Genomic DNA, 24938 nt, shown 5'->3' on the forward strand with positions numbered 1-24938 from the left:
ATAAATATTAATGTATTTATAGATTAATAAATGGGGAAAGATTGAATGGGCTCATGATATGGAACTAATGCAAACATTGTCTCGGGTAGCTTCATCTGTTTTGTTCATTTACCTCAATAGTGGATCAACTTCATTTTTGCAGAAAAGGAGACTTTCACATCAATAAATTGTAAGCAACAACATTTTTTTTTCTCCCATTATTTTTGTATTAATTTCTCATATTATCCATATTTTCACTAATCTTGTTTTCAGCTATCCCATCCTGTCAAGTTCTGTGTTTTATTCTGTCGTGCTGCTATTACAATCATGTGATTTAAGAATAAGGAGTGGATGAACAATCTTCATATTAACAGACATAGACAAGTAGTATACTACTTTATATAATTTTGTGTGAAATACTGCTTTATACCATTTTGTGTAACCAAATGATATAAAGCAGTATTTAAAAAAACAAAAACTGGATGAGGGACTTCTGAAGTAGTATACTATTTGAAATACCAAGTATGAGACTTGCTAATGAATTAAAGAACACTAGCTATGACAGGATTATTCTTGACTAACATGCAAACATGAATGATACCCTTCATACAGCCGTTTCAGTGCTTTTGGTCACCTCATCAGTGAAAAATTAGGCAAAATTAAAAGACTTGAAGTAAAGGCTAAATTAAATAATTCCTTTTTATACTTGGTGGGCACAGCCATCTCATTCTAGGTGAAATGAAAATATCAACTGCCATTAAAAAATTTTTTTTTTACATTTTTTGAAACAAAAACGTACTAAAGAAAGTCAGTTGAGATTTCTTTACTGGGTATAAAATGGTTGTGTCCACTAAGTATAAAAAGCAGTTGTTTAATACAGTCATTACTTCAGGTCTTTCAATCATACCTCCAACTCTTCACTGGTGAGGTGACAAAAAAAAGCACTGAAATGGCTGTAAGAAGAGTGGCATTTGAGTTTGTTTGTTGGTGAATAGTAATCCTGTCACAGCCTGATATAGTTGATGTTCTCTCATTTATTAGCAGATCTCACACTTGATATTTCAAATGTACTGTTTGTCTATTTTAAGATTAAATGCACAAGGCACAAGTTATTATATATATATGCAGGGTGATTCACTACTAGTGCGACAAACTTGCAGGAAGTGTAGGGAGCACAAAGATGAATCAGAATTACATAGCATTGCAGGGTCCGAACTGCCTTCGTCATGCGGTAGAGCACGTTGAATGGGAGGTCGCGTGAACAGCGATCCCACTGGAAGTCAGCATTTGCAAACCGGTTCCCGAGGCAGTAGGATGGACGAGTATTCAAACATTGAACTGGCCGACATGCACCTTGCGCATGGAGCTGCGGACTGTAACGGTTGCGCCGCTCTGCGCTTGTACCAGGAACGTTTCCCGCACAGGCGTGCTCCTCATCATACGATTTTCGCACATGTGCACAGAAGGTTACGTGAAACTGGTTGTTTCACGAGAGGTACCATGAATCGAGAGCGAACGACGAGGATGCCAGACAATGAGGAGAATATCCTATGTCTTGCAGAAGGCAATCCGAGTATGAGTACTCTAGCAATTGGCCAACGATTGGGTATTTCCCAATCCACTGTATGGAGGATACTGTCAACAAACCAAATGAGTTCATACCATCTGCAACGCGTCCAATCATTGGAGCCTGCGGATTATCCACTCTGGAGGACTTTTGCTACTTGGTTTCTTCAACAGAAACGGTTCGCAAATGCTGACTTCCAGCGGGATCACTGTTCACGCGACCTCCCGTTCAACGTCCTCTACCACATGACAAAGGCATTTCGGACCCTGCAATGCTATGTGATTCCGATTCGTCTTTGTGCCCCCTACACCTCCTGCAAGTTTGTCACACTGGTAGTGAATCACCCTGTATATAATAACTATTTGTCTTTGCAAGTTTTGAGACGACACTATTTACGTGTATTTCAGTTATTTTTTAAAAAGTCACATTTATTCCATTTCATTTCAATTTGATGTCGGTTTTTGGAAGCTTATAATGCAGCTACTATAGCCACATTTTCCTTTAAGATGTGCAACCTTATCAAATACACATTCCAAGAAAGATCCTTCGGTATCCATTTTTCAAAAAAGCAGTCATGTATAGTGCATACTTTTTTCTTTTGTGCACATTAAGTTTTATTACTATATCAAGTAGACTATCAAAGATAGTGTATTGTTATAAGTTTTTCAAAAAAACAGTTTATTTCAACAATAACAACAACAACAATGTTTATGGATTGATTCCCTCCCCTCTAAAATGTGGTTAAGATTTGTTATATTTTCCTAATTTGGAGCCAGAGTGAAGAAGTAATTACCATACCAGAGAATCACCTGAATCCCTTAGGAAGTCTGATCAGGTATTGGGACACCTATGGCGGATCCTCCATTTGATGGCAATTGCAGATGGAGTGCAATTGCCATCAAATGGCAACAGTGTGCAATTCTGTTGAAGTGTAGTAATAATATCAGATTTTCATGGATTGCAGACCGCACATCTGCATACCTTCTACATCTCAGATCCCAAAGTGCTGAACATTACACACCTGCAAAAGAAGCTTTCTCGAAGCATTCCTCATACAAAATAATTACCAAAAAACAGTCAATAAAAATATCTTCAGAGTTACCTTCTCTCCCCCTTCCTGGCTAACTCTCTTCCATAGTGACCATGATATAACTGGCAATAGATACCAAGCCACTTGAGAAGAATGACAGTTAACTCTATCCTTCACAGCATTCAATGCCGACTGGGCTAGCCAGGTAGGTAAAGTGCATGCCTGACAACCCAAAGGTCGCGGGTTCGATTCCCGCCTCGGGCTTGGATCACAGTAAAATGCAAAAACAATTTGTCTTCAACAATTTCTCCTCCACTTTTCTCTCAGTTATTACAAGATTATCTAGCTTACTGCCAGAGTTGAATACACCTCTGGCATTCCCCTCCCTGAATAACTCCTCATGTGTGAATGTCGATGCAAAATATTCATTGTTTGTTAGCTACCTGAGCAGGATCATGAACAGTTGAACCATCACTATCAAGTAGACCATTCTGATTCATCCTCTTCCTTCTAGAGTTTAAATAAGTAAAGAACCCTTTGCTGTTTTTCTTTGTATCCTTTGCCAAAGATTTCTCATAATCTGCCTTCGCCTGCCTAACCTCCTTTGTAATTCAGTTACAGACCAGCTTATATCTATCATAGGCTTCTGTATCACATGTTAATTTATATGTATCCCATGCATTTTTATTCTGTCACGTATCTAATTAGTTCATCTGACATCCATTTAGGCCTAAATCTTGAACAATATTTCTTTTTTTGGTATCAAAAGTCTAGTAGCTTCCAAGATTAATTCTTTGAATGCTTCCCATTTTGAATTTGCTGTTGGTAACATCATCATCTGGTTCTTCCGTATAGAATTTAAATACTGTCTCAGACGACCTTTACGAAAGCAAAAACCCTTCCCTTTACCTTTGATGGTAGTTACCTCTTTGAGTAAATCCCACTTCAGTACACTGTATCACTGCCACCTAGTGGTTTCTTTATCTGTAGATTCTTGATGCATGAAGAATCACTACTGATAATCGGATCAAGAGTATTACTGCCTCTAGTTGCCTCCCAATCATGCTGCTGTAGAAAACAATCATCATAAATCCACAAAAGCCTTGCTAGTGTGTGAGTGACCAAACCACAAATTCCAGTCAATATATGGGAAATAAAAATCCCCCATTATAAGACACTAATTTACTTGCCCACTCTATTTCTCTGCACAATGTCTCATTATATTCATCAGATTCATTAGGCCTATAACACACACCTACTCTCATTTTTCCTTTCCCAGTTCTTATGTCACCCCCTAACAGACTCAACATTGCATTGTCCACCCACATCAATTGGATGCACTTCCTTAAATTTTATGTGTTTCTTAACTAACAGCGTAACCCCTCCTCCCTTCCTGTTCTGTCTATCCTTTCTGTACATATTGTACAGTAAACCCCCACTATTCGCGGGGGTTACGTTCCTGAGAAATGCCGTGAATACCGAAAACGCGAATACTGAGTTATGGCTCCCATAGTAATAAAGGGGGTTCCGTTCCAAAGTATGAAATATATAAGAAAAACTAGTCTAAAATTTTGTCTACGTATGTATTATATGTACCTTCATAATATGAATATGTACATGAATACGTACATAGTGAAATGCAAGCATATGGCATCGAAATGAAAATAAGAAATTTAATATTAAATGTAATATTTATTAGAAATTTCAAACAAATCTTTCAAACCAGCGCCTTTGCTAGCAAAAAAACTTATGTATCCCGCCAGTGCTATCACCAGTTTCGCTAAAGTGTTGATAAAGGAGTTTTGCCCTTTCATGAATGATGAGTGAACTTAACGGAATTTTATTTTGAGTTCGGTCTTCTATCCACAGATTTAAAGCTTTTTCCATTTTTTCCAATTTAACATCACGAGTTACAGAGCAAATTTTTGAAGCAATTAGCGCGTTTTCACGGACACTACGGCAGATTTTTTTGATTGATCGTACCGTTGACTCATTGATTTTATAATGTTTTGCCACTGAGGAGACACTTTCACCATTAAAAATTTTATCTAATAACTCAATTTTATTCGCTAATGTCATCACCTTCTTTGATATTTTCACATTTCCCTTGTTATTCGTAGTCATATTTTTGTAGGGGGTTAGAAAGAACTTGTCCACAATAAAGTCACTTTCTTCCGTTAACACACTCGAAAAAGTCTGTTTTACACTGCAAAATGGTAGATTTATCATTTTTGTAAGCATATCAATTTATAAATTGATAAATTTATTCAATGTATAAGCATATAAATTAAAAGCAAACGACGAAACCTTCCATAACAAGCGCATAACACATATTGAACAAGGATTAGCGAGAAACATCCATGCTCACGATTTTGTCACCCCCCCCCACTGAGCTCTGTTTTGACCGAGAAAGATAATTTTAGCCACGCCCATGTTTTTTTTATGGTGGAAAATATTCACGGCGCTTTAAAATTCACATTTTTTTAGGTTTCATTTTATATTAAATCGGCGATCGCGAATACGCGAAACCGTGAATACAGATACCGCGAATAGCGGGGGTTTACTGTACTCCCAAAATTGCAGTTCTGCACTGCTTATGTCTCTGTGACACCATGTCTCTGATATCCCAACAATATCTGCCTTTGATCTTTGACTAGCACTTCAAGCTCATCAAATTTATTAACTATACTTCTAGCATCAGTGTATATGCAAGTATACATGCACCTGTTCCTATTCTTAGCGACTGTAACACAGCCCATGTATTTTCTTGTTCCACAGTGACTCCCAGCTGTCTCTGGAATCCCATTGTTTTCCAGGCTGCTGCTCATCCAATAGAAGCAGTACAAGAATCACTTTCATCTCTGCTAGTGGTTACTGTTAATCTATTAGTCCGTGTATCACCACAAGCTAGCAGTTTTCCGACTCACCTAACTCTGCCTCGATAGCATTAGCAAATAAGATTCAATTCTAATTCACGGCTTTTTTTCAGCATTGTCTTGTACTTGTTAAGTAATTCTGCCGGTCTCCTACTCTTAATATCATTAGTGCCAACGTGTACAACAATATCACCCTTTGTGCCCTTAAAGGATGATATCTGTCTTACAACATCATCAACCTTTGCCTCTTGCAGACATGCCCTGGTCCTGTTCCATCTATCCTTTTTGCATAATATGTTCCCCGTTCCCCCGACAATAGATTCAACAACAACTTGTTCCTTTGGGACCAGCTCATTCTGCCTTGGGGGTTGCTGCTGTGTTGCATGATGTTCAAGTGCAAGCTCTGGCATTGATGTGGGCAGCTGAGAGCTTCATGGGTCCCTCAATTTAAATACTTCGAGGTCATCCACCCTGTCCTTCAAGCTCTCAAATAAGCCCATCACAATGCCGAGTTGGCGCCTGATTTCCTCGCACTCCTTACATTGCACACACACACAAAGACATTCCCCTTGGCAATATCATGTCCCATTCCTGATTGCTTCACAAACATCAAACAAACAGTGCATTTCAATAGACTGTGATTCAGAGGACAACTGCCCCCCTCAGTTCTCCCCTGAGAACTTCCAGCACTTCCACTATTGTACTTTTTTAACTACCTACATAACAACCTATTTTTACAAACGTAATATTATAAATTAATACATATAACTTGACAGGAGATAAGAAAGTCATATAACGTAATTCGGAGATAATATTCGATACTGAAATACATATATATAGTGTTATAACTGCATTGGGTTATATTTTGTATTGGAATTTTATTTGAAATTGAATAGAAATCATGTCTCAGACCAGAACAGCAAAGCAAAAGGCTCAAATTAATGAGCGTGCTGTGAAAACGAGAAACATATTGCACAAAAAGGATAGGTGGAACAGGACCAGGGTATGTCTGCCAGGGGCAAAGGTTGATGACATTGTAGAGCAGATATCATCTTTTAAAGGCACAAATGGTGATATTGTTGTACACGTTGGTACTAATGATATTAAGAGTAGAAGACGGGCGGAATTACTTAACAAGCACAGGTCAGTGTTGAAAAAAAGCCAAGAGTTAGGGTTGAATTTGAAAGTGTCTGCAATTCTGCCAAGACACGATAGGAGGGAGTATGTGATGAGAACCTTGTCGATCGATTCTGCCCTGGAGAGATTGTACAAGGCTCAAGGGGTAGAATTTTTCTCAGCCTGGTCTGTGCTTGTTCACAGCAGAGACTGCTTCTACAGTGATGCGATCCACTTGAATAGAAAGGGTGCAAGAATATTTGCTGATGCTATCAAGGCAGAGTTAGGTGGGTCGGAAAACTGCTAGCATGGGGTGGGGGATACACGGACTAATAAATTAACTGTAGCTGCTGGCACAGGTAAAATTGATTCTTGCACTGCATCTATTGAAATGTAATTGAGCAGCAGCCCGGAAAGCAGGGCAATGGGGATTTCCAGGACTTCTGTGAGTCACAGTGGAAGAAGTAAATACATGGGCTGTGTTAGGGTAACCAAGAGTAGGAACGGGTGCATGTATACTTGCATCTTCGAAAAGATCTAAACCTCCCAAACTCTTCCTAATTCATTTCACAAATATATGTGGTCTCAATTCTAATCTCAACGATGTCCATTTCCACTTGCAGTCTGCCAAACCCCATGTACTTTTTCTGACAGAATCTCAGTTATCAGTTGATTCAACTACTGCTCATCTCAGATGCCCAAATTATTCGTTGTATGATTCCATTCGCCTCAAAGGTGGTACTTGTGCCTATGTCCGTTCTGATATTCCCTGTCAGAGACTTGGCAATTTGGAATCTTCTCTCTTCGATCTTCTCTGGCTTAAAATCTCTCTACCTCATTGTGTCAAATTCATCTGTTGTCTCTACCGTTCTCCTAACTCCACTAATCATTTGGAGCTCTTTGACTTCCTCTCTTTGCAACTTGACTTTCTCCAGTCCATCTTTCCTACTAGTGAGGTAATTTTCCTTGGTGATTTTAATGTTCACAACTCCAGCTGGCTTCTGTTTTCTAGTCACACCAACCCAGCTGGTCGAGATGCTGAGGCATTTGCAATTACTAATGATCTTGCACAGATTTTTCATTTACCTACAAGAATTCCTGACAATCCTAATCATACAGCCAACCCGCTTGATCTTTTTCTCACAAACAACCCTTCTAAGTACACGGTAGAAGTGAGAGGTCCTTTAGGCACTTCAGATCACAACTTGGTGATTGTCTCTTCTCCAATGGAGCCTTTATCTCATGGCTATTCCCAACCTCATGTTGTTTGGCATTACAAGAATGCAAAATGAGATAACCTGCGAGATTTCTTTTCTTCTTTTCCTTGGTCGGATTACTGTTTCAAAACTTCTGATGTCAACATTTGCTCAGATCGGGTCAGTGAAATTATTCTTACACGAATGGAATCCTTTATCCCACACTCCACTTTAAAATCTCGCCCTTTATCTAAACCTTCGTTTTTCCAATAATTGTTCTAAGGCTGTTCAAGAGAAGAACGTTGCATATCTTAATTGGCTTGTTTCTAATTCTTCAGTTTCATTTTCTGCCTACACAAAAGCTCGCAACAATTGTAAAGCAGTTATCAATCAGTCTAAACTAGAGTTTGAACAGGCTAAGAGTAGAAAACTTGTTTCTTGCCCTAATGGTAGCCGAGCATTCTGGTCTCTTGCCAAAACTATTTGGCTGCAACTTTTGCCCATCTCTGCTCCCACCTCTGTCCAAACCAGATGGTTCTGTTGTCACTTCAGCCAAGGATAAAGCTGACCTGCTAGCATCCCATTTTTCTTCCAACTCATGTATTAATGATCTTGGTAAAACACCTCCCACCATTCCCAACACGCTCCATTCAATGCCTCCTGTGGTCTTCCGTCAAAAGGATGTCAGAAGGATTTTGATGAATCTCGATGCTAAGAAAGCTCCAGGTCCCGATGGTATTTCTCCACTTGTTCTCAAAACCTGTGCTCCTGAACTTACTCCTATTTCTTTGCCGCCTGTTTTCACTTTCTTATTCCAAAGGTGTTTTTATTTCTGCTTGTTAATTTGCTTATATCCAGCTAGTTCCTAAAAAGGGTGACAAATCCCTACCATCCAGTTATCGTCATATTGCAATTACTTCTACTCTTTCTAAAGTAATGGAGAAATCAATTAACCGCCAACTATTAAACTACCTAGAAACCTTCGTCTGATCAATGATTGCCAGTATGGATTTTGTCAGTGTCGATCTACTGGTGATATTTTGGCTTATGTTACCCATTTATGGACTAATTCAATGGAAAGGTATGGTGAAACACAAGTAGTTGCTCTCGACATCTGAAAGGCTTTCGATCGTGTTTGGCATAAAGGTCTTCTAAACAAGATTCCATCTTATGGTTTGCCAACTGTTTTTTGTAATTGGTTATCCAATTTTCTCTCTGATCGCTCACAGAGGGTGATGGTAGGTGGCTCTCTGTCTTCTAACTACTCCACTAATGCCGGAGTCCCCCAAGGTTCAGTTCTTTCCCCCACTCTTTTCCTCTTGTATATTAATGACCTTCTTCCATTGACTGGAAATCCAATCCACACTTTTGCTGATGATAGCACATTGCATTCTACTTTCCATTTTGAGAAACCCTGCTCTGCTCAATCAACTTCAACTTCTCGAAAGTCTGCTACCAATTCCTTAAATGCCGATCTTCAGGTAATTCTCCAGTGGGGCAAAATTAACTTAGTTGATTTCAACCCTTCTAAAACTCAGTCTTGTCTTATATCTCGCAAAAAGGATTCTTCTGCTCCTATGCTTATCTTTGGTGACACTCCAATTTCTAGACAAAATGATATATCTCTTTTGGGGATTACCCTGACTTCTAATCTCTCATGGCACAAGCGCATTACAAATATTGCTTCTTCTGCATCTAAAAAACTTGGTTTTCTCTTTCGCTCTCACCTTTACTTTTCTTCCAAACAGTGCTCACTCTGTATAAATCGCAAATCCAGCCTACCATGGAATATTGTTCCCACATCTGGGGGTGGTGCCGCCAAAACCTCTCTCAGGCTTCTTGATTCCATTCAGAAAAGGGCAGTTAGGTTAATTGATGATTCATCTCTAACAGAGTCTCTCCACTCGCTATCTCATAGAAGTACTGTTTCTGCTGCATGCCTCTTCTACAGATACTTCCATGGGCACTGTTCTTCTGAATTGACTTCTACAATTCCCGATCTCTCTGTCAAAACAGTCCGAACACTTGCAGCCATCAGCCAACATCCATTTACTGTCTAGCTTCAAACTCACAGAACCAACTTTTCATCTTTCTTGTTTATTCATTCAACTTGTTGTTTTCTGGAACAATCTTCAATCTGCAAATTTGTAAGAAATTTGCATATTTCTTACAAATTACAGTCTGCAGAAGTTCAAGTCCATTGTCAACAAATATTTTCTTTCGTCTTCTCAACCTCCAACCCAAGCACGGTACTAAATACTATAGGTTCTAATACCTCTCATGTTTGGGGTTTACATAAAAATAAAAACACCGATGCTAGGGGTATAGTTAATAAATTTGATGTGCTTGAAGTGCCAGAGTCAAGACATCAAAGGTAGATATTGTTGGGAAATCAGAGACTTGGTGTCACACAGACATTAGGAGTGCAGAATTGGAATTTGGGGAGTACTATGTGTACAGAAAGGAAAGACAGGACAGGAATTGAGGAGGGATCATGCTCTTAGTTAAGAAACACATAAAATCTAATGAAGGGCATATCAATTGATGTTGGTGGACAATGCAATGTTGTGTCTATTTGGTGTGACATAGGCACTGGGAAAGGAAAAGTGAGAGTAGAAGTATGTAATAGGCCTAATGAATCTGATGAGTATAATGAGCAATTGTGCAGAGAAATAGAGTGGGCCAGTAAATCAGAGAGGCTTATAAGGGGGATTTTAATTTCACAGATATTGACTGAAATTTGTGGGTTAAACAGTCACACACTAGAAAGGCTTTTGTGTGAGTGTTTCTTTATTAGCATTAGTAGAGGCATTTGATGCAAGAAAGCAAGCTTATGCATCAGCCAAAAAAAAAAAAAAAAAAACCCCACTTCCACTTCACCCCTCTGTTCGTTCAAAATACCTGTCCAGCTGAGCCTTAAACTTATTTAGGCTATCAACCTCCACTACAAGGGACGGAAGTCTGTTCCACCAACCAACCACCCGCTGGCTGAAGGCAAATTTCCGCACGTCTATCCTACATCTGTCTTTCCTCAATTTGAATTTATGCCCTCTCAGGTGATTTTTCTGAGCTGGAGGAAGAATCCTATCGGCATTGAGCATGCTCAAACCATTCAAGCCTTTATACACCTCTATCAGATCACCTCGCTGGTGCCTAGTCTCCAGACACTGTAATTTGCAAAACTTAAGCCTTTCTTCATAAGAGCACCCCTTTGTTCCATTCACTAATCTTGTTGCCTTTCTCTGAACTCGTTCCAGCAGCTCTACATCCTTCTTGAAATGAGGCCTCCAGACCTGTATACAGTATTCTAGGTGTGGCCTGACCATTGCCTTATACAAGGGAATAATCACTTCCTTATCCCTGCTAGAAAAATTCCTGTATATCATTGGCAAGACACCATGAGCTACTCTTGCAGCCCGTCTGCACTGCTCAGAGAACTTCATATCTGCCTGCACAACCACCCCCAAGTCCCTTTCATTCTCTACCACTGTCAGTGTAGTACCACAGAGTTGATACGTTGCTCTGGGGTTGCTGTTTCCCATGTGTAGTACTTTACATTTGTCAATGTTAAACTTCATTTGCCACCTCTCAGCCCATCTGCTCAACCTTTCCAGATCCTGTTGCAGTAGCATAGTGTCAGTAGTGTCCTTGACAACCCTGCCAACCTTTGTATCGTCTGCAAACTTGGACATTAAGCTTGATATACCATCATCAATATCATTCATAAACACCGAAATTTTTATTCAGAAAACAATAATGTTTTCTGTATTTATACAGAAAACATTATTGTTTTCTGTATAAATACAGAAAACAATAATGGACCCAACACTGAGCCCTGAGGGACTCCACTAATAACATTAGTCCACGATGAGCAGTGTCCATTGATTACCACTCTCTGTCTTCTCCCCCTCAACCACCCCTTTATCCATAGCAGCAATTTGCCTCCAATGTCACACTGCTCCATTTTGTGTAGCAGTCTTCCATGTGCAACAGTATCAAAAGCCTTTCTAAGATCCAAGTATATAATATCAAAGCTATTCCCTGCATCCAGTTCTTTTGTGACTGCATCATGGTATCCAATCAAATTGGTCAGGCAAGACTTCCCCTTAACAAAACCATGCTGTGTCCGAGCTATAACTGAAGTCTTGTCTTAATGATCCTGCAGTGCTTCTTTAACCAGTGCCTCCATTAATTTTCCTGGAACAGAAGTTAAGCTCACAGGTCTATAATTACTTGTGTCAGCCTTTGATCCTCCTTTGTGAATTGGGGTCACATTTGCACATTTCCAGTCTATGGGTATCTCCCCTGAGTCCAAGGAAGCTCTCATAATTATGGCTAAGGGTTTGCTTACTTCCTTTGCTGCCTCCGCCTCCTTTAATATAACTGGATAGATCCCATCCACGATCCCATCCACCCCGGGTGCCTTTCTTGTGTTTATCTTCAACAGTTTCTCCTCCACTTTACTCCCAGTTATTTCAAGATTCTGTAGCTTACTGCTAGAGTTGAATACACCTCTGGCATTCCCCTCGCTGAATAACTCCTCATGTGTGAATGTCGATGCAAAATATTCATTTAGTTTGTTAGCTACCTGAGCAGGATCATCAACAGTTGACCCATCAATATCAAGTGGACCAATCTGATTCATCCCCTTCCTTCTAGAGTTTACATAAGTAAAGAACTCTTTGCTGTTTTTCTTTGCATTCTTTTGCCAAGGATTTCTCGTAATCTGCCTTCGCCTGCCTAACCTCCTTTGTAACTTGGTTGCATATCAACTTGTATCTATCATAGGCTTCTGTGTCATGTGTTAATTTGTAAGTATCCCATGCATTTTTCTTCTCTGCCATATGATTCATTAGTTCATCTGACATCCATTTTGGCCTAAACCTTGAACAATATTTCTTAATTGGTATGTAAAGCCTAGTAGCTTCCAAGATAAGTTCTTTGAATGCTTCCCATTTTGAATTTGCTGTTGGTAACATCATCAGTTGGTCCCACTGTATAGAATTTAAATACTGTCTCAGTCCATCGTAGTCGCCTTTACGAAAGCAATAACCCTTCCCTTTACCCCTAATGGTAGTTACCTCTTTGAGTAAATCCCACTTCAGCACACTGTGATCACTGCCACCTAGTGGTTCATTTATCTGCAGATTCTTAATGCATGAAGAATCACTGCTGATAATCAAATCAAGAGTATTACTCCCTCTAGTTGCCTCCCGAACATGCTGATGTAGAAAACAATCATCCAATAAATCCACAAAAGCCTTGCTAGTGTGTGAGTGACCAACCCACAAATTCCAGTCAGTATCTGGGAAATTAAAATCCCCCATTATAAGACTCTCTGATTTACTGGCCCACTCTATTTCCCTGTACAGTTTCTTATTATACTCATCAGAGTCATTAGGCCTGTAGCACACTCCTACTCTCAATTTTGATCTCCCAATGCTTATGTCACACCAAACTGACTCAACACTGCACTGTCCAGCGATGTCGACTGGCTTCACTTCCTTGGTTTTTATGTGTTTCTTAACTAATAGCATAACCCCTCCCCCCTTCCTATCCTGTCTATCCTTTCTGTAGACGTTGTACTCCCCAAATTCCAGTTCTGCATCCCTTATATCTGTGTGACACCACGTCTCTGATATCCCAACAATATCTGCCTTTGATGTTTTGAGCAATACCTCAAAATTCATCAAATTTATTTACTAAACTCCTAGCATTGGTGTACACGCAAGTATACCTGCACCTGTTTCTATTCTTAGCTTCCCTAACACAACCCATGTGTTTACTTGTACCGCAATGGCTCCCAGCAGTCTCTGAAATATCATGCATCTTGTTTTTCAGGCTCCTGCTCATTCTAATAGATGGGATGATGGTGATAAATGATTGTTTTCAACAGCAGCATGTTAGAGAGGCAACTAGAGCGAGTAATATTCTTGATCTGATTATCAGGAGTGATTTTTCATGCATTAAGAAACTGAGATAAAGGAACCACTAGGTGGCAGTGATCACAGTGTGCTGAAGTGGGATTTACTTAAAGAGGTAACTACCATCAGGGATAAAGGGAAGGGTTTCTGCTTTCGTAAAGGTTGATTATGGTGGTCTGATACAGTATTTAAATTCTATACGGTGGGAACAACTGATGATGTTACCAATAGCAAATTCAAAATGGGACGCATTCAAAGAATTAATCTTGAATGCTACTAGGCTTTCAGCATTAGCATTAGTAGAGGCATATGATGCAAGAAAGCAAGCTTATGCAGCATCAGCCAAGAAAAAAAAACACCCCTTCCACTTCACACCTCCGTTCTTTCAAAATACCTGTCATGCTGAGCCTTAAATTTATTTAGGCTATCAACTTCCACAAAAAGGGGTGGAAGTCTGTACCACCAACCAACTACATGCTGGCTAAAGGCAAATTTCCGCACATCTATCCTACACCTGTCTTTCCTCAATTTGAATTTATGCCCTCTCAGGGGGGCGCCTCCGTAGCCAGGTGGGAAGGCGCAGCAGTGCATAGCACACGCTTCTTGATTAGACCGGGGTTCGAGCCTGTCATCACCAAATACGGAGGATGCAGAAAGGTCAAGGAATGACCACAGCATATCCCGGAGCAATATGGCCTTAGTTGCTAATGCTCCTAAAAAAAAAAAAAACCAAACCAAAGCCCTCTCAGGTGATTATTCTGAGCAAGAGGCAGTATCCCATCAGCATTGGGCATGTTCAAACCACTCAAGGCTTTGTACACCTCTGTCAGATCACTTCGACAGTGCCTAGTCTCCAGACACTGTAATTTGCAAAAATTTAGCCTTTCTTCGTAAGAGCAACCCTTTGTTCTGTTCCGTAACCTTGTTGCCCTTCTCTGTACTCATTCATTCGGCGCCTCCGTAGCAAGGTGGGAAGGAGCAGCAGTGCGTAGCACACGCTTCTTGATTAGACTGGGATTCGAGCCCGTCACCACTAAATACGGAGGATGCGGAAAGGTCAGGAAATGACCACCGCATATCCCGGAGCAATATGGCCTTAGTTGCTAATGCTCCTAAAAAACAAACAAACAACAACAACAATCTGTACTCATTCTAGCAGCTCTACATCCTTCTTGAAATGAGGCCTCCAGACCTGTATACAGTACTCAAGGTGCGGCCAGACCATTGCCTTATATAAGGGAATAATCAGCTCCCTATCCCTGCTAGAAAAATTCCTCTATATCATTGATAAGACACCATGAGCTACTCTTGCAGCCCGTCTACACTGCTTAGAGTACTTCATATCTGCCTGCACAATTACCCCCAGGTCCTTTTCATTCTCTACCACTGTCACTGTAGTTCCACAGAGTTGATACGTTGCTCTGTGGTTGCTGTTTTCCATATGTAGTACTTTACATTTGTCAATGTTAAACTTATTTGCCACCTCTCAGCCCATCTTTTCAACCTTTCCAGATCCTGTTGCAGCTGCATAGTGTCAATAGCGTCCTTAACAGCCCTGCCAACCTTTGTATCATCTGCAAACTTGGACATTAAGCTTGATATACCATCATCAATATTATTTATAAATACAGAAAACAACAATGGACTCAACCCTGAACCCTGAGGGACTCCACTAATAACATTAGTCCCCGATGAACAGTGTCCATTAATTACCACTCTCTGTCTTCTGCCACTAAACCATCCCTTTATCCCTAGCAACAATTTGCCACCAATGCAACACTGCTTCAATTTGTGCAGAAGTCTTCCATGTGCAACAGTATCAAAAGCCTTTCTAAGATCCAAATATATAATATCAAAGTTATTCTCTGCATGCAATTGTTTTGTGACTACGTCATAGTATCCAATCAAATTGGTCAGGCAACACCTTCCCTTAACAAAACCATGCTGTGTCTGAGCTATAACTGAATTCTTGTCAAGATGATCCTGCAGTGCTTCTTTAATCAGTGCTTCCCTTAATTTTCCTGGAACAGAAGTTAAACTCACAGGTCTATAATTACTTGTGTCATCCTTTGATCCTCCTTTGTGAATTGGGGTTACATTTGCACATCTCCAGTCTGTGGGTACCTCCTCTGAGTCCAAGGAAGCTCTGATAATTATGGCTAACGGATTGCTTACTTCCTTTGCTGCCTCCTTTAATATAACTGGATAGATCCCATCCAACCCAGGTGCCTTTCTTGTATTTATCTTCAACAATTTCTCCTCCACTTTACTCTCAATTATTACAAGATCATCTAGCTCACTGCCAGTGTTTACTTCATCTATTGCACTCTCCTTCCTGAATAACTCCTCATGTGTGAATGTAGATACAAAATATTGATTTTGTTTGTTAGCTACCTGAGCAGGATCATGAACAGATGAACCATCAATATCAAGTGGACCAATCTGATTCATCCCCTTTCTTCTAGACTTTACATAAGTAAAGAACTCCTTGCTGTTTTTCTTTGCATCCCTTGCCAAAGATTTCTCGTAATCTGCCTTCACCTGCCTAACCTCCTTTGTAACTTGGTTACAGATCAACTTATATCTGTCATAGGTTTCTGTGTCACGTGTTAATTTATATGTATCCCATGCATTTTTCTTCTCTGCTATATGTCTCATTAGTTCATCTGACATCCATTTAGGCCTGAACCTTGAACAATATTTCTTAGTTGGTATGTAAAGCCTAGTAGCTTCCAAGATAAGTTCTTTGAATGCTTCTCATTTTGAGTTTGCTGTTGGTAACATCATTAGTTGGTCCCACTGTATAGAATTTAAATATTGTCTCAGACCATCGTAGTCGCCTTTATGAAAGCAATAACCCTTCCCTTTACCCCTAATGGTAGTTACCTCTTTGAGTAAATCCCACTTCAGCACACTGTGATCACTGCCACCTAGTGGTTCCTGTATCTGCAGATTCTTAATGCATGAAGAATCACTACTGATAATCAAGTCAAGAGTATTGCTCCCTCTAGTTGCCACCCGAACATGCTGATTTAGAAAAAAATCATCGAATAAATCCAAAAAAAGCCGTGCTAGTGTGTGAGTGACCAACCCACAAATTCCAGTCAGTATCTGGGAAATTAAAATCCCCCATTATAAGATTCTCTGATTTACTGGCCCATTCTATTTCCTTGTACAGTTTCTTATTATACTCATCAGAGTCATTAGGCCTATAGCACACTCCTACTCTCAATTTTGATCTCCCAATGCTTATGTCACACGAAACTGACTCGACACTGCACTGTCCAGCGATGTCAACTGGCTTCACTTCCTTGGATTTTATGTGTTTCTTAACTAATAGCATAACCCCCCCCTCCCTTCCTATCCTGTCTATCCTTTCTATAAACGTTGTACTCCCCAAATTCCAGTTCTGCATTACTTATATCTGTGTGACACCATGTCTCTGATATCCCAACAATATCCGCCTTTGATGCTTTGAGCAATACCTCAAATTCATCAAATTTATTTACCAAACTCCTAGCATTGGTGTACACGCAAGTATACATGCACCTGTTCTTTTTCTTAGCTACCCTAACACAACCCATGTATTTACTTGTACCCCAATGACTCCCAGCAGTCTCTGAAATATCCCGCATCTTATTTTCCAGGCTGCTGCTCATTCCAATAGAAGCAGTGCAATAATCACTTTCACCTCTGCCAGTGGCTACTGTTAATCTATTATTCCTTGTATCCCTCCAATCGAGCAGTTTTCCAACCCACCTAACACTGCCTCGATAGCATCAGCAAACATTCTTGCACCCTTTCTATTTAAGTGTATCCCATCCCTGTAGAAGCAGTCTCTCCTGTTAACAAGTACAGACCAGGCTGAAAAAAATTCTACTCCTTGAGCCTTGCACAATCTTTCCAGGGCCGAATTGATTGACAGGGCTCTCATCATATACTCCCGCCTATCGTGTCTGGGCAGAATTGCAGACACTTTCAAATTCAACCCTAATTCATGGCTTTTTTTCAACAGTGACCTGTACATGTTAAGTAATTCCGCCGGTCTCCTACTCTTAATATCATTAATGCCAACGTGTACAACTATATCATCTTTTGTGCCCTTAAAATATGATATCCGCTCTACAACTTCATCAACCTTTGCCCCTGGCAGACATACCCTGGTCCTATTCCACCTATCGTTTTTACAAAGCAACCTATCCTTTTTCATACCAACTAAAAAATATTGTTCAAGATTTAGGCCTAAATGGATGTCAGATGACCTAATTAGACATGGGCAGAGGGGAAAAAATGCATGGGATACATTTAATTTAAGAGGTGACACAGAAGCCCATGATAGATATAAAGTGGTCTCTAACCAAGTCACAAAAGAGGTTAGGCAGGCAAAGGCAGATTATGAGAAATCTTTGGCAAAGGATGAAAGGAACAACAGCAAAGAGTTATTTACTTATTTAAACTCTAGAAGGAAGAGAATGAAGCAGATTGGTCAGTGAAGCCAGTCGACATCGCTGGACAGTGCAGTGTCGAGTCAGTTTGGTGTGACATAAGCATTGGGAGATCAAAATTGAGAGTAGGAGTGTGCTATAGGCCTAATGACTCTGATGAGTATAATAAGAAACTGTTCGGAGAAATAGAGTGGGCCAGTAAATCAGAGAGTCTTATAATGGGGGATTTTAATTTCCCAGATATTGACTGGAATTTGGGGGCTGGTCACTCACACAGTAGCAAGGCTTTTGTGGATTTATTGGATGATTGTTTTCTACATCAGCATGTTCGGGAGGCAACTAGAGGGAGTAATACTCTTGATTTGATTATCAGTAGTGATTCTTCATGCATTAAGAATCTGCAGATAAATGAACCACTTGGTGGCAGTGATCACAGTGTGCTGAAGTGGGAGTTACTCAAAGAGGTAACTACCAGTAGGGGTAAAGGGAAGGGGTATTGCTTTCGTAAAGGCGACTACAATGGACTGAGACAGTATTTAAATTCTATACAGTGGGATCAACTGATGATATTGCCTACAGAAAATTCAAAATGGGAAGCATTCAAAGAACTTATCGTGGAAGCTACTAGGCTTTACATACCAACTAAGAAATATTGTTCAAGGTTTAGGCCTAAATGGTTGTCAGATGAACTAATGAGGCATATGGCAGAGAAGAAAAATGCATGGGATACATACAAATTAACACGTGACACGGACGCCTATGATAGATACAAGTTGATCTGTAACCAAGTTACAAAGGAGGTTAGGCAGGCGAAGGCAGATTACGAGAGATCCTTGGCAAGGGATGCGAAGAAAAACAGCAAAGAGTTCTTTACTTATGTAAACTCTAGAAAGAAGGGGATGAATCAGATTGGTCCACTTGATATCGATGGGTCAACTGTTGATGACCCTGCTCGGGTAGCTAACAAACTAAATGAACATTTTGCATCGACATTCACACATGAGGAGTTATTCAGCAAGGGGAATGCCAGAGGTGTATTCAACTCTAGCAGTAAGCTAGAGAATCTTGTAATAACTGAGAGCAAAGTGGAGGAGAAATTGTTGAAGATAAACACAAGAAAGGCACCTGGGGTGGATGGGATCTATCCAGTTATATTAAAGGAGGCAGCAAAGGAGGTAAGCAAACCCTTAGCCATAATTATGAGAGCTTCCTTGGACTCAGGGGAGGTACCCATTGACTGGAGATGTGCAAATGTGACCCCAATTCACAAAGGGGGATCAAAGGCTGACACAAGTAATTATAGACCTGTGAGTTTAACTTCTGTTCCCGGAAAATTAATGGAGGCACTGGTGAAAGAAGCACTGCAGGATCATCTAGACAAGACTTCAGTTATAGCTAGGACACAGCATGGTTTTGTTAAGGGGAAGTCTTGCCTGACCAATTTGATTGGATACTATGATGCAGTCACAAAAGAACTGGATGCAGGGAATAACTTTGATATTATATACTTGGATCTTAGAAAGGCTTTTGATACTGTTGCACATGGAAGACTGCTGCACAAATTGGAGCAGTGTGGCATTGGAGGCAAGTTGCTGCTATGGATAAAGGGGTGGTTGAGGGGGAGAAGACAGAGTGGTAATCAATGGACACTGCTCATCGTGGACTAATGTTATTAGTGGAGTCCCTCAGGGTTCAGTATTGGGGCCTTTATTGTTTTCTGTATTTATAAATGATATTGATGATGGTATATCAGGCTTAATGTCCAAGTTTGCAGACGATACGAAGGTTGGCAGGGTTGTCAAGGACACTACTGACACTATGCTGCTGCAACAGGATTTGGAAAGGTTGAGCAGATGGGCTTCGAGGTGGCAAATGAAGTTTAACATTGACAAATGTAAAGTACTACATATGGGAAACAGCAACCCCAGAGCAACGTATCAACTCTGTGGTACTACACTGACAGTGGTAGAGAATGAAAGGGACCTGGGGGTGGTGGTGCAGGCAGATATGAAGTTCTCTGAGCAGTGCAGACGAGCTGCAAGAGTAGCTCATGGTGTATTGTCAATGATATATAGGAATTTTTCTAGCAGGGATAAGGAGGTGATTATTCCCTTGTATAAGGCAATGGTCAGGCCACACCTAGAGTACTGTATACAGGCCTGGAGGCCTCATTTCAGGAAGGATGTAGAGCTGCTGGAACGAGTACAGAGAAGGGCAACTAGATTGGTGAATGGGACAAAGGGGTTCTCTTACGAAGAAAGGCTTAAGTTTTGCAAATTACAGTGTCTGGAAACTAGGCACCAGCGGGGTGATCTGATAGAGGTGTACAAAGCCTTGAATGGTTTGAGCATGCTCAATGCTGATGGGATTCTTCCTCTAGCTCAGAAAAATCACCTGAGAGGGCATAAATTCAAATTGAGGAAAGACAGATGTAGGATAGATGTGCGGAAATTTGCCTTTAGCCAGCGGGTGGTTGGTGGGTGGAACAGACTTCCATCCCTTGTCGTGGAAGTTGATAGCCTAAATAAGTTTAAGGCTCAGCTGGACAGGTATTTCGAACGAACAGAGGGGTGAAGTGGAAGTGGTTATTTTTATTTATTTATGTTACTTTTTTTTTTTTTTTTTTTTTTGGCTGATGCTGCATAAGCTTGCTTTCTTGCATCAAATGCCTCTGCTAATGCTAATAGCTAACAAACTAAATGAATATTTTGCATCTACCTTCACACCTGAGGAGTTGTTCAGAAAGGGGAATGGCGGAGGTGTATTAAACTGTGGCAGTAAGCTAGATAATCTTGTAATAACTGAGAGTAAAGTGGAGGAGAAATTGTTGAAGATAAAGATAAGAAAGGAACCTGAATTGGATGGAATATATCCAGTTATATTAAAGGAGGCAGCAAAGGAAGTAAGCAAACCCTTACCCATAATTATGAGAGCTTCCTTTGACTCAAGGGAGGTACCCATGGACTGGAGAATTGCAAATGTGACCCCAGTCCACAAAGGATGATCAAGGAGAGACACTGGTAATTAGAGACCTGTTAGTTTAACTTCTGTTCCAGGGAAATTAATGGAAGCACTGGTTAAAGAAATATTGCAGGATCATCTAGATAAGACTTCAGTTATAGCTTGGACACAACATGGGTTTGTTAAGGGGAAGTCTTGTCTGACCAATTTGATTGGATACTATGATTTAGTCACAGAGGAACTGAATGCAAAGAATAATTTTGATATTTATTTGGATCATAGAAAGGCTTTTGATACTGTTGCACATGGAAGACTGCTGCACAAATTGGAGCAGTGTGGCATTGGAGGCAAATTGCTGCTATGGATAAAGGGATGGTTGAAGGGGAGAAGACAGAGAGTGGTAATCAATGGACACTGCTCTTCGTGGACTAATATGATTATTGGAGTCCCCAGGGTTCAATGTTAGGTCCATTGTTGTTTACTGTATTCATCAATTATATTGATGATGGTATATCAGGCTAAAGTCCAAGTTTGCAGATGATACAAAGGTCGGCAGGGTTGTTAATGACACAAATGACAGTACGCTGCTGCAACAGGATCTAGAAAAGTTGTGCAGATAGGCTGAGAGTTGGCAACCGAAGTTTAACATTGACAACTGTAAAGTACTACATATGGGAAGCAGTAACCCCAGGGTAACGTATCAACTCTGTGGTACTACACTGACAGTGGTAGAGAGTGAAATCGACCTGGGGGTAATTGTGCAGGCAGATATGAAGTTTTCTGAACAGTGCAATCAATCTGCAAGAGTAGCTCATGGTGTTTTGTCACTGATATACAGGAGTTTTTGTAGCAGGGATAAGGAGGTGATTATCCCCTTGTATAAGGCAATGGTCAGTCAGGCCACCCCTTGAGTACTGTATACAGGTCTGGAGGCCTCATATTAAGAAGGATGTAGAGCTGTTGTAATGAGTACAGAGAAGGGCAACAAGATTAGTGAATGGAACAAAGGATTGCTCTTATGAAGAAAGGCTCGAGTTTTGCAAATTGCGGTGTCTGGAGATTAGGCACATGCGAGGTGATCTGATTGAGGTGTATTAAGCCTTGAATGGTTTGATCATGCTCAGTGTTGATGAGATTCTTCCTCTTGTTCAGAATAATCATCTGAGAGCGCATAAATTCAAATTGAGGAAAGACAGTTGAAGGATAGATGTGCACAAGTTTGCCTTTAGCCAGTGGATGGTTGATTGCTGGAGCAAACTTTCATCTCTTGTTGTAGAAATTGATAGTTTAAAGAGCAGAACTAGAGAAACATTTGGAGTGAGTGGATTGTGATATATGAAGGGTCTGTGTGTGGTGGTTTTTTTTGGCTGATGATATATAAGCTTGCTTTCTTGCGTCATGTTCCTTTGCTAATGCTAATGCTGTGTCATATTGGATAACACTATCTATAGTGAGGTGAATATTACGGTATTTGAGAATCTAGTCAAAAAAACATTATAAATGCTTGACTGTATACAGATAAAAAGACATATCTATGGCACAACTGAGAAATCTTTAGGTGAGGACAAACAATGTACCGATATTATTTGGAGAAATAAAGCTTCACAAAATGGGCCATCCTATGAAACCTATAGTCTCATTTAACAACTCAGCATTTGCATGATTAGCCTCACATTTATACTACATATTAAAACCATTTAGCTACAAGTACTGAATTTCGGTTTAGAAAACTATGACACGTTATTTACTGATTTAAAGGATTGTACAATAGGAGATGGAAACAATTTATTTTCATTAGATGTGGTTACATTATATACTAACATCAACGTAGAGTATGTATGTATTGGACCCAAACACAAAATTCAAACCAAATTTCCGAAAAATTAGATTTTTAACTTGATCAAACTTTTAATCCAAGCTAATTATATATCCTTTCAAGATAAAATCTGTAGACAGATTTTTAATTCACCTATGAGGTTAAGCTTTAGTGGCCTTATAGCCGAGATTTATCTGAATAAAATTAAACAGATAAGCTTCACACAATTTTTACCTAAGATTATGTTTTAAGGGAGGTATTTGGATGACATCCTTATCATAACAGATGAGTATGTTACTGAGAAAGTTTTACTAACTCTTAACAATGTATATACGAGGTTAAAATTTACACTGGAAGAAGAGAATGAAGAGACTAGAACAATAATTTTTTTAAATTTTACACTCACGAGGGAGAGAGTAAATTACAGTTCAAAATCTGTTGTAAACCCACAAATACCATAAGTTCTTCCATCATTCCAGTTACCATCCATTTACTTCAAACGCTCCATTATATTTAATCAGTTTACTAACACTTATAAATACACTACAACACAGACTGCATTAAATATAGAAATTGATGAATTAACAAATAGATTTTTAAATAGGAGATATCCACTTACCACCACTAACAGTATTAGACTATAGGCTAAGGATTGGGTGGACAGTAAGGAACACAACAATAGAACTAAAAAAATATTTTATTACAATTCATACATTGAACAATGGTACAGACAACTTAAGATTCTTCTCAAGAATACAGAATTCGAAATAATAGCGACGCCAACACAGAAACTTCAAATTTCATATTGAAAAATCATTCCATCCTTTCCTCTCCTCCCATAGAATTGCATGGCCTGCTATATAGTATCACATGCGGTGATTGGGATTTCCCTTATGTGGGATCGACAAGGTGTCTTTTGAACATGCATCTAAAACAACATGCTGAGTCGGTTAGAGCGTTACGAGCCACAGTGTCACAATTGTCTTTCCATGCCATAAATGAGAATCGCACTTTCCTGTTCAATGAGGCTAAGGTTTTAAACATAAGATTTTAAACATACAACACAATTACACAAAATTACTAATTGCGGAAACCTGAGAAATGAGACTACATAATAACTCGATCAACATACGACATCCGTTTCTTATTTCAGATTCATGGACTTTTTACACGAATGCATACTAACGAGTAATCTTCTATAAATATCATGGGGAACACAAGCACTTCGCGCCTTTTTCATCTATTTTTACACTAGGAGTTATTCAGGGAGGGGACTGCCAGAGGTGAATTAAACTCTGGCAGTGAGCTAAATGATTTTGTAATAACTGAGCAAAGTGAAGCGACTCAACAGTCAACAATGTGATGCTTATTAAAATGTTGGAGGGACCATGTTGTGAAGCATCACATTTCATCATCTAAACCAGTGGTCTCCAAAGTGGGGTGTGCGAGATGATCCATGGGGTGTGTGAGATAATCCTTAATAAAATCGTGAGGGCTGTTTTCCACAATGATATATAATCTAGATGTAATATATTATACCCAGATAATAAAATCTAGATGTAATATATTATACCCAGATAATAAAATCTAGATATAATGGATACCATGTAAATTATTTATAGATAAAACAAATAGTATTGCATTACATTTACTACACTTTTTACATTAATGATCTCTTATCATTTTGTACTTCAACTTCAATTTAATTTTGTTTTGTATTTTTTATTTGTGATATTTTAAAATTATATGTGATTTTAGATATTTAGATATAATGCCTTCCATGTAAATGATTTATAAATAAAAAAAATATATTAAACACATATTTAATTTTTTTTTACTAACTAGTCCTTTTAAGTAAAATAAGGGTGTGTGACCAAAACGTTTGGAGACCACTGATCTAAAATGATTACATGTCATGCTAAAACCATTATTTGTAGTTAGGATAATTCCATTGCAATTTTAGCTGGGTGGGCATATTTCAGTGGCCACTTGAGTATTATTTAATTTTTAATGCTGACTAATTATTAA

At 39.5% G+C, this 24938-nt stretch overlaps 1 protein-coding gene across 1 annotated transcript in view; it reads left to right on the forward strand.

Moving 5' to 3' along the window:
* The window catches only part of l(2)k14505 (ATP synthase mitochondrial F1 complex assembly factor 2 homolog l(2)k14505), a 149795-nt gene that overhangs the window by 118332 nt on the left and 6525 nt on the right, over nucleotides 1–24938 (forward strand). Inside the window, exon 7 of the mRNA XM_090386193.1 lies at nucleotides 23–169. Coding sequence (XP_090242319.1) covers nucleotides 23–166 — 144 coding nt within the window. The 3' untranslated portion in view covers nucleotides 167–169. The remainder of the gene's footprint in view (nucleotides 1–22; nucleotides 170–24938) is intronic.

Source organism: Mastigoproctus giganteus, chromosome 12 (assembly GCF_048544385.1).
Source record: "Mastigoproctus giganteus isolate SK-2022 chromosome 12, ASM4854438v1, whole genome shotgun sequence".
NCBI classification, from domain to species: domain Eukaryota; kingdom Metazoa; phylum Arthropoda; class Arachnida; order Uropygi; family Thelyphonidae; genus Mastigoproctus; species Mastigoproctus giganteus.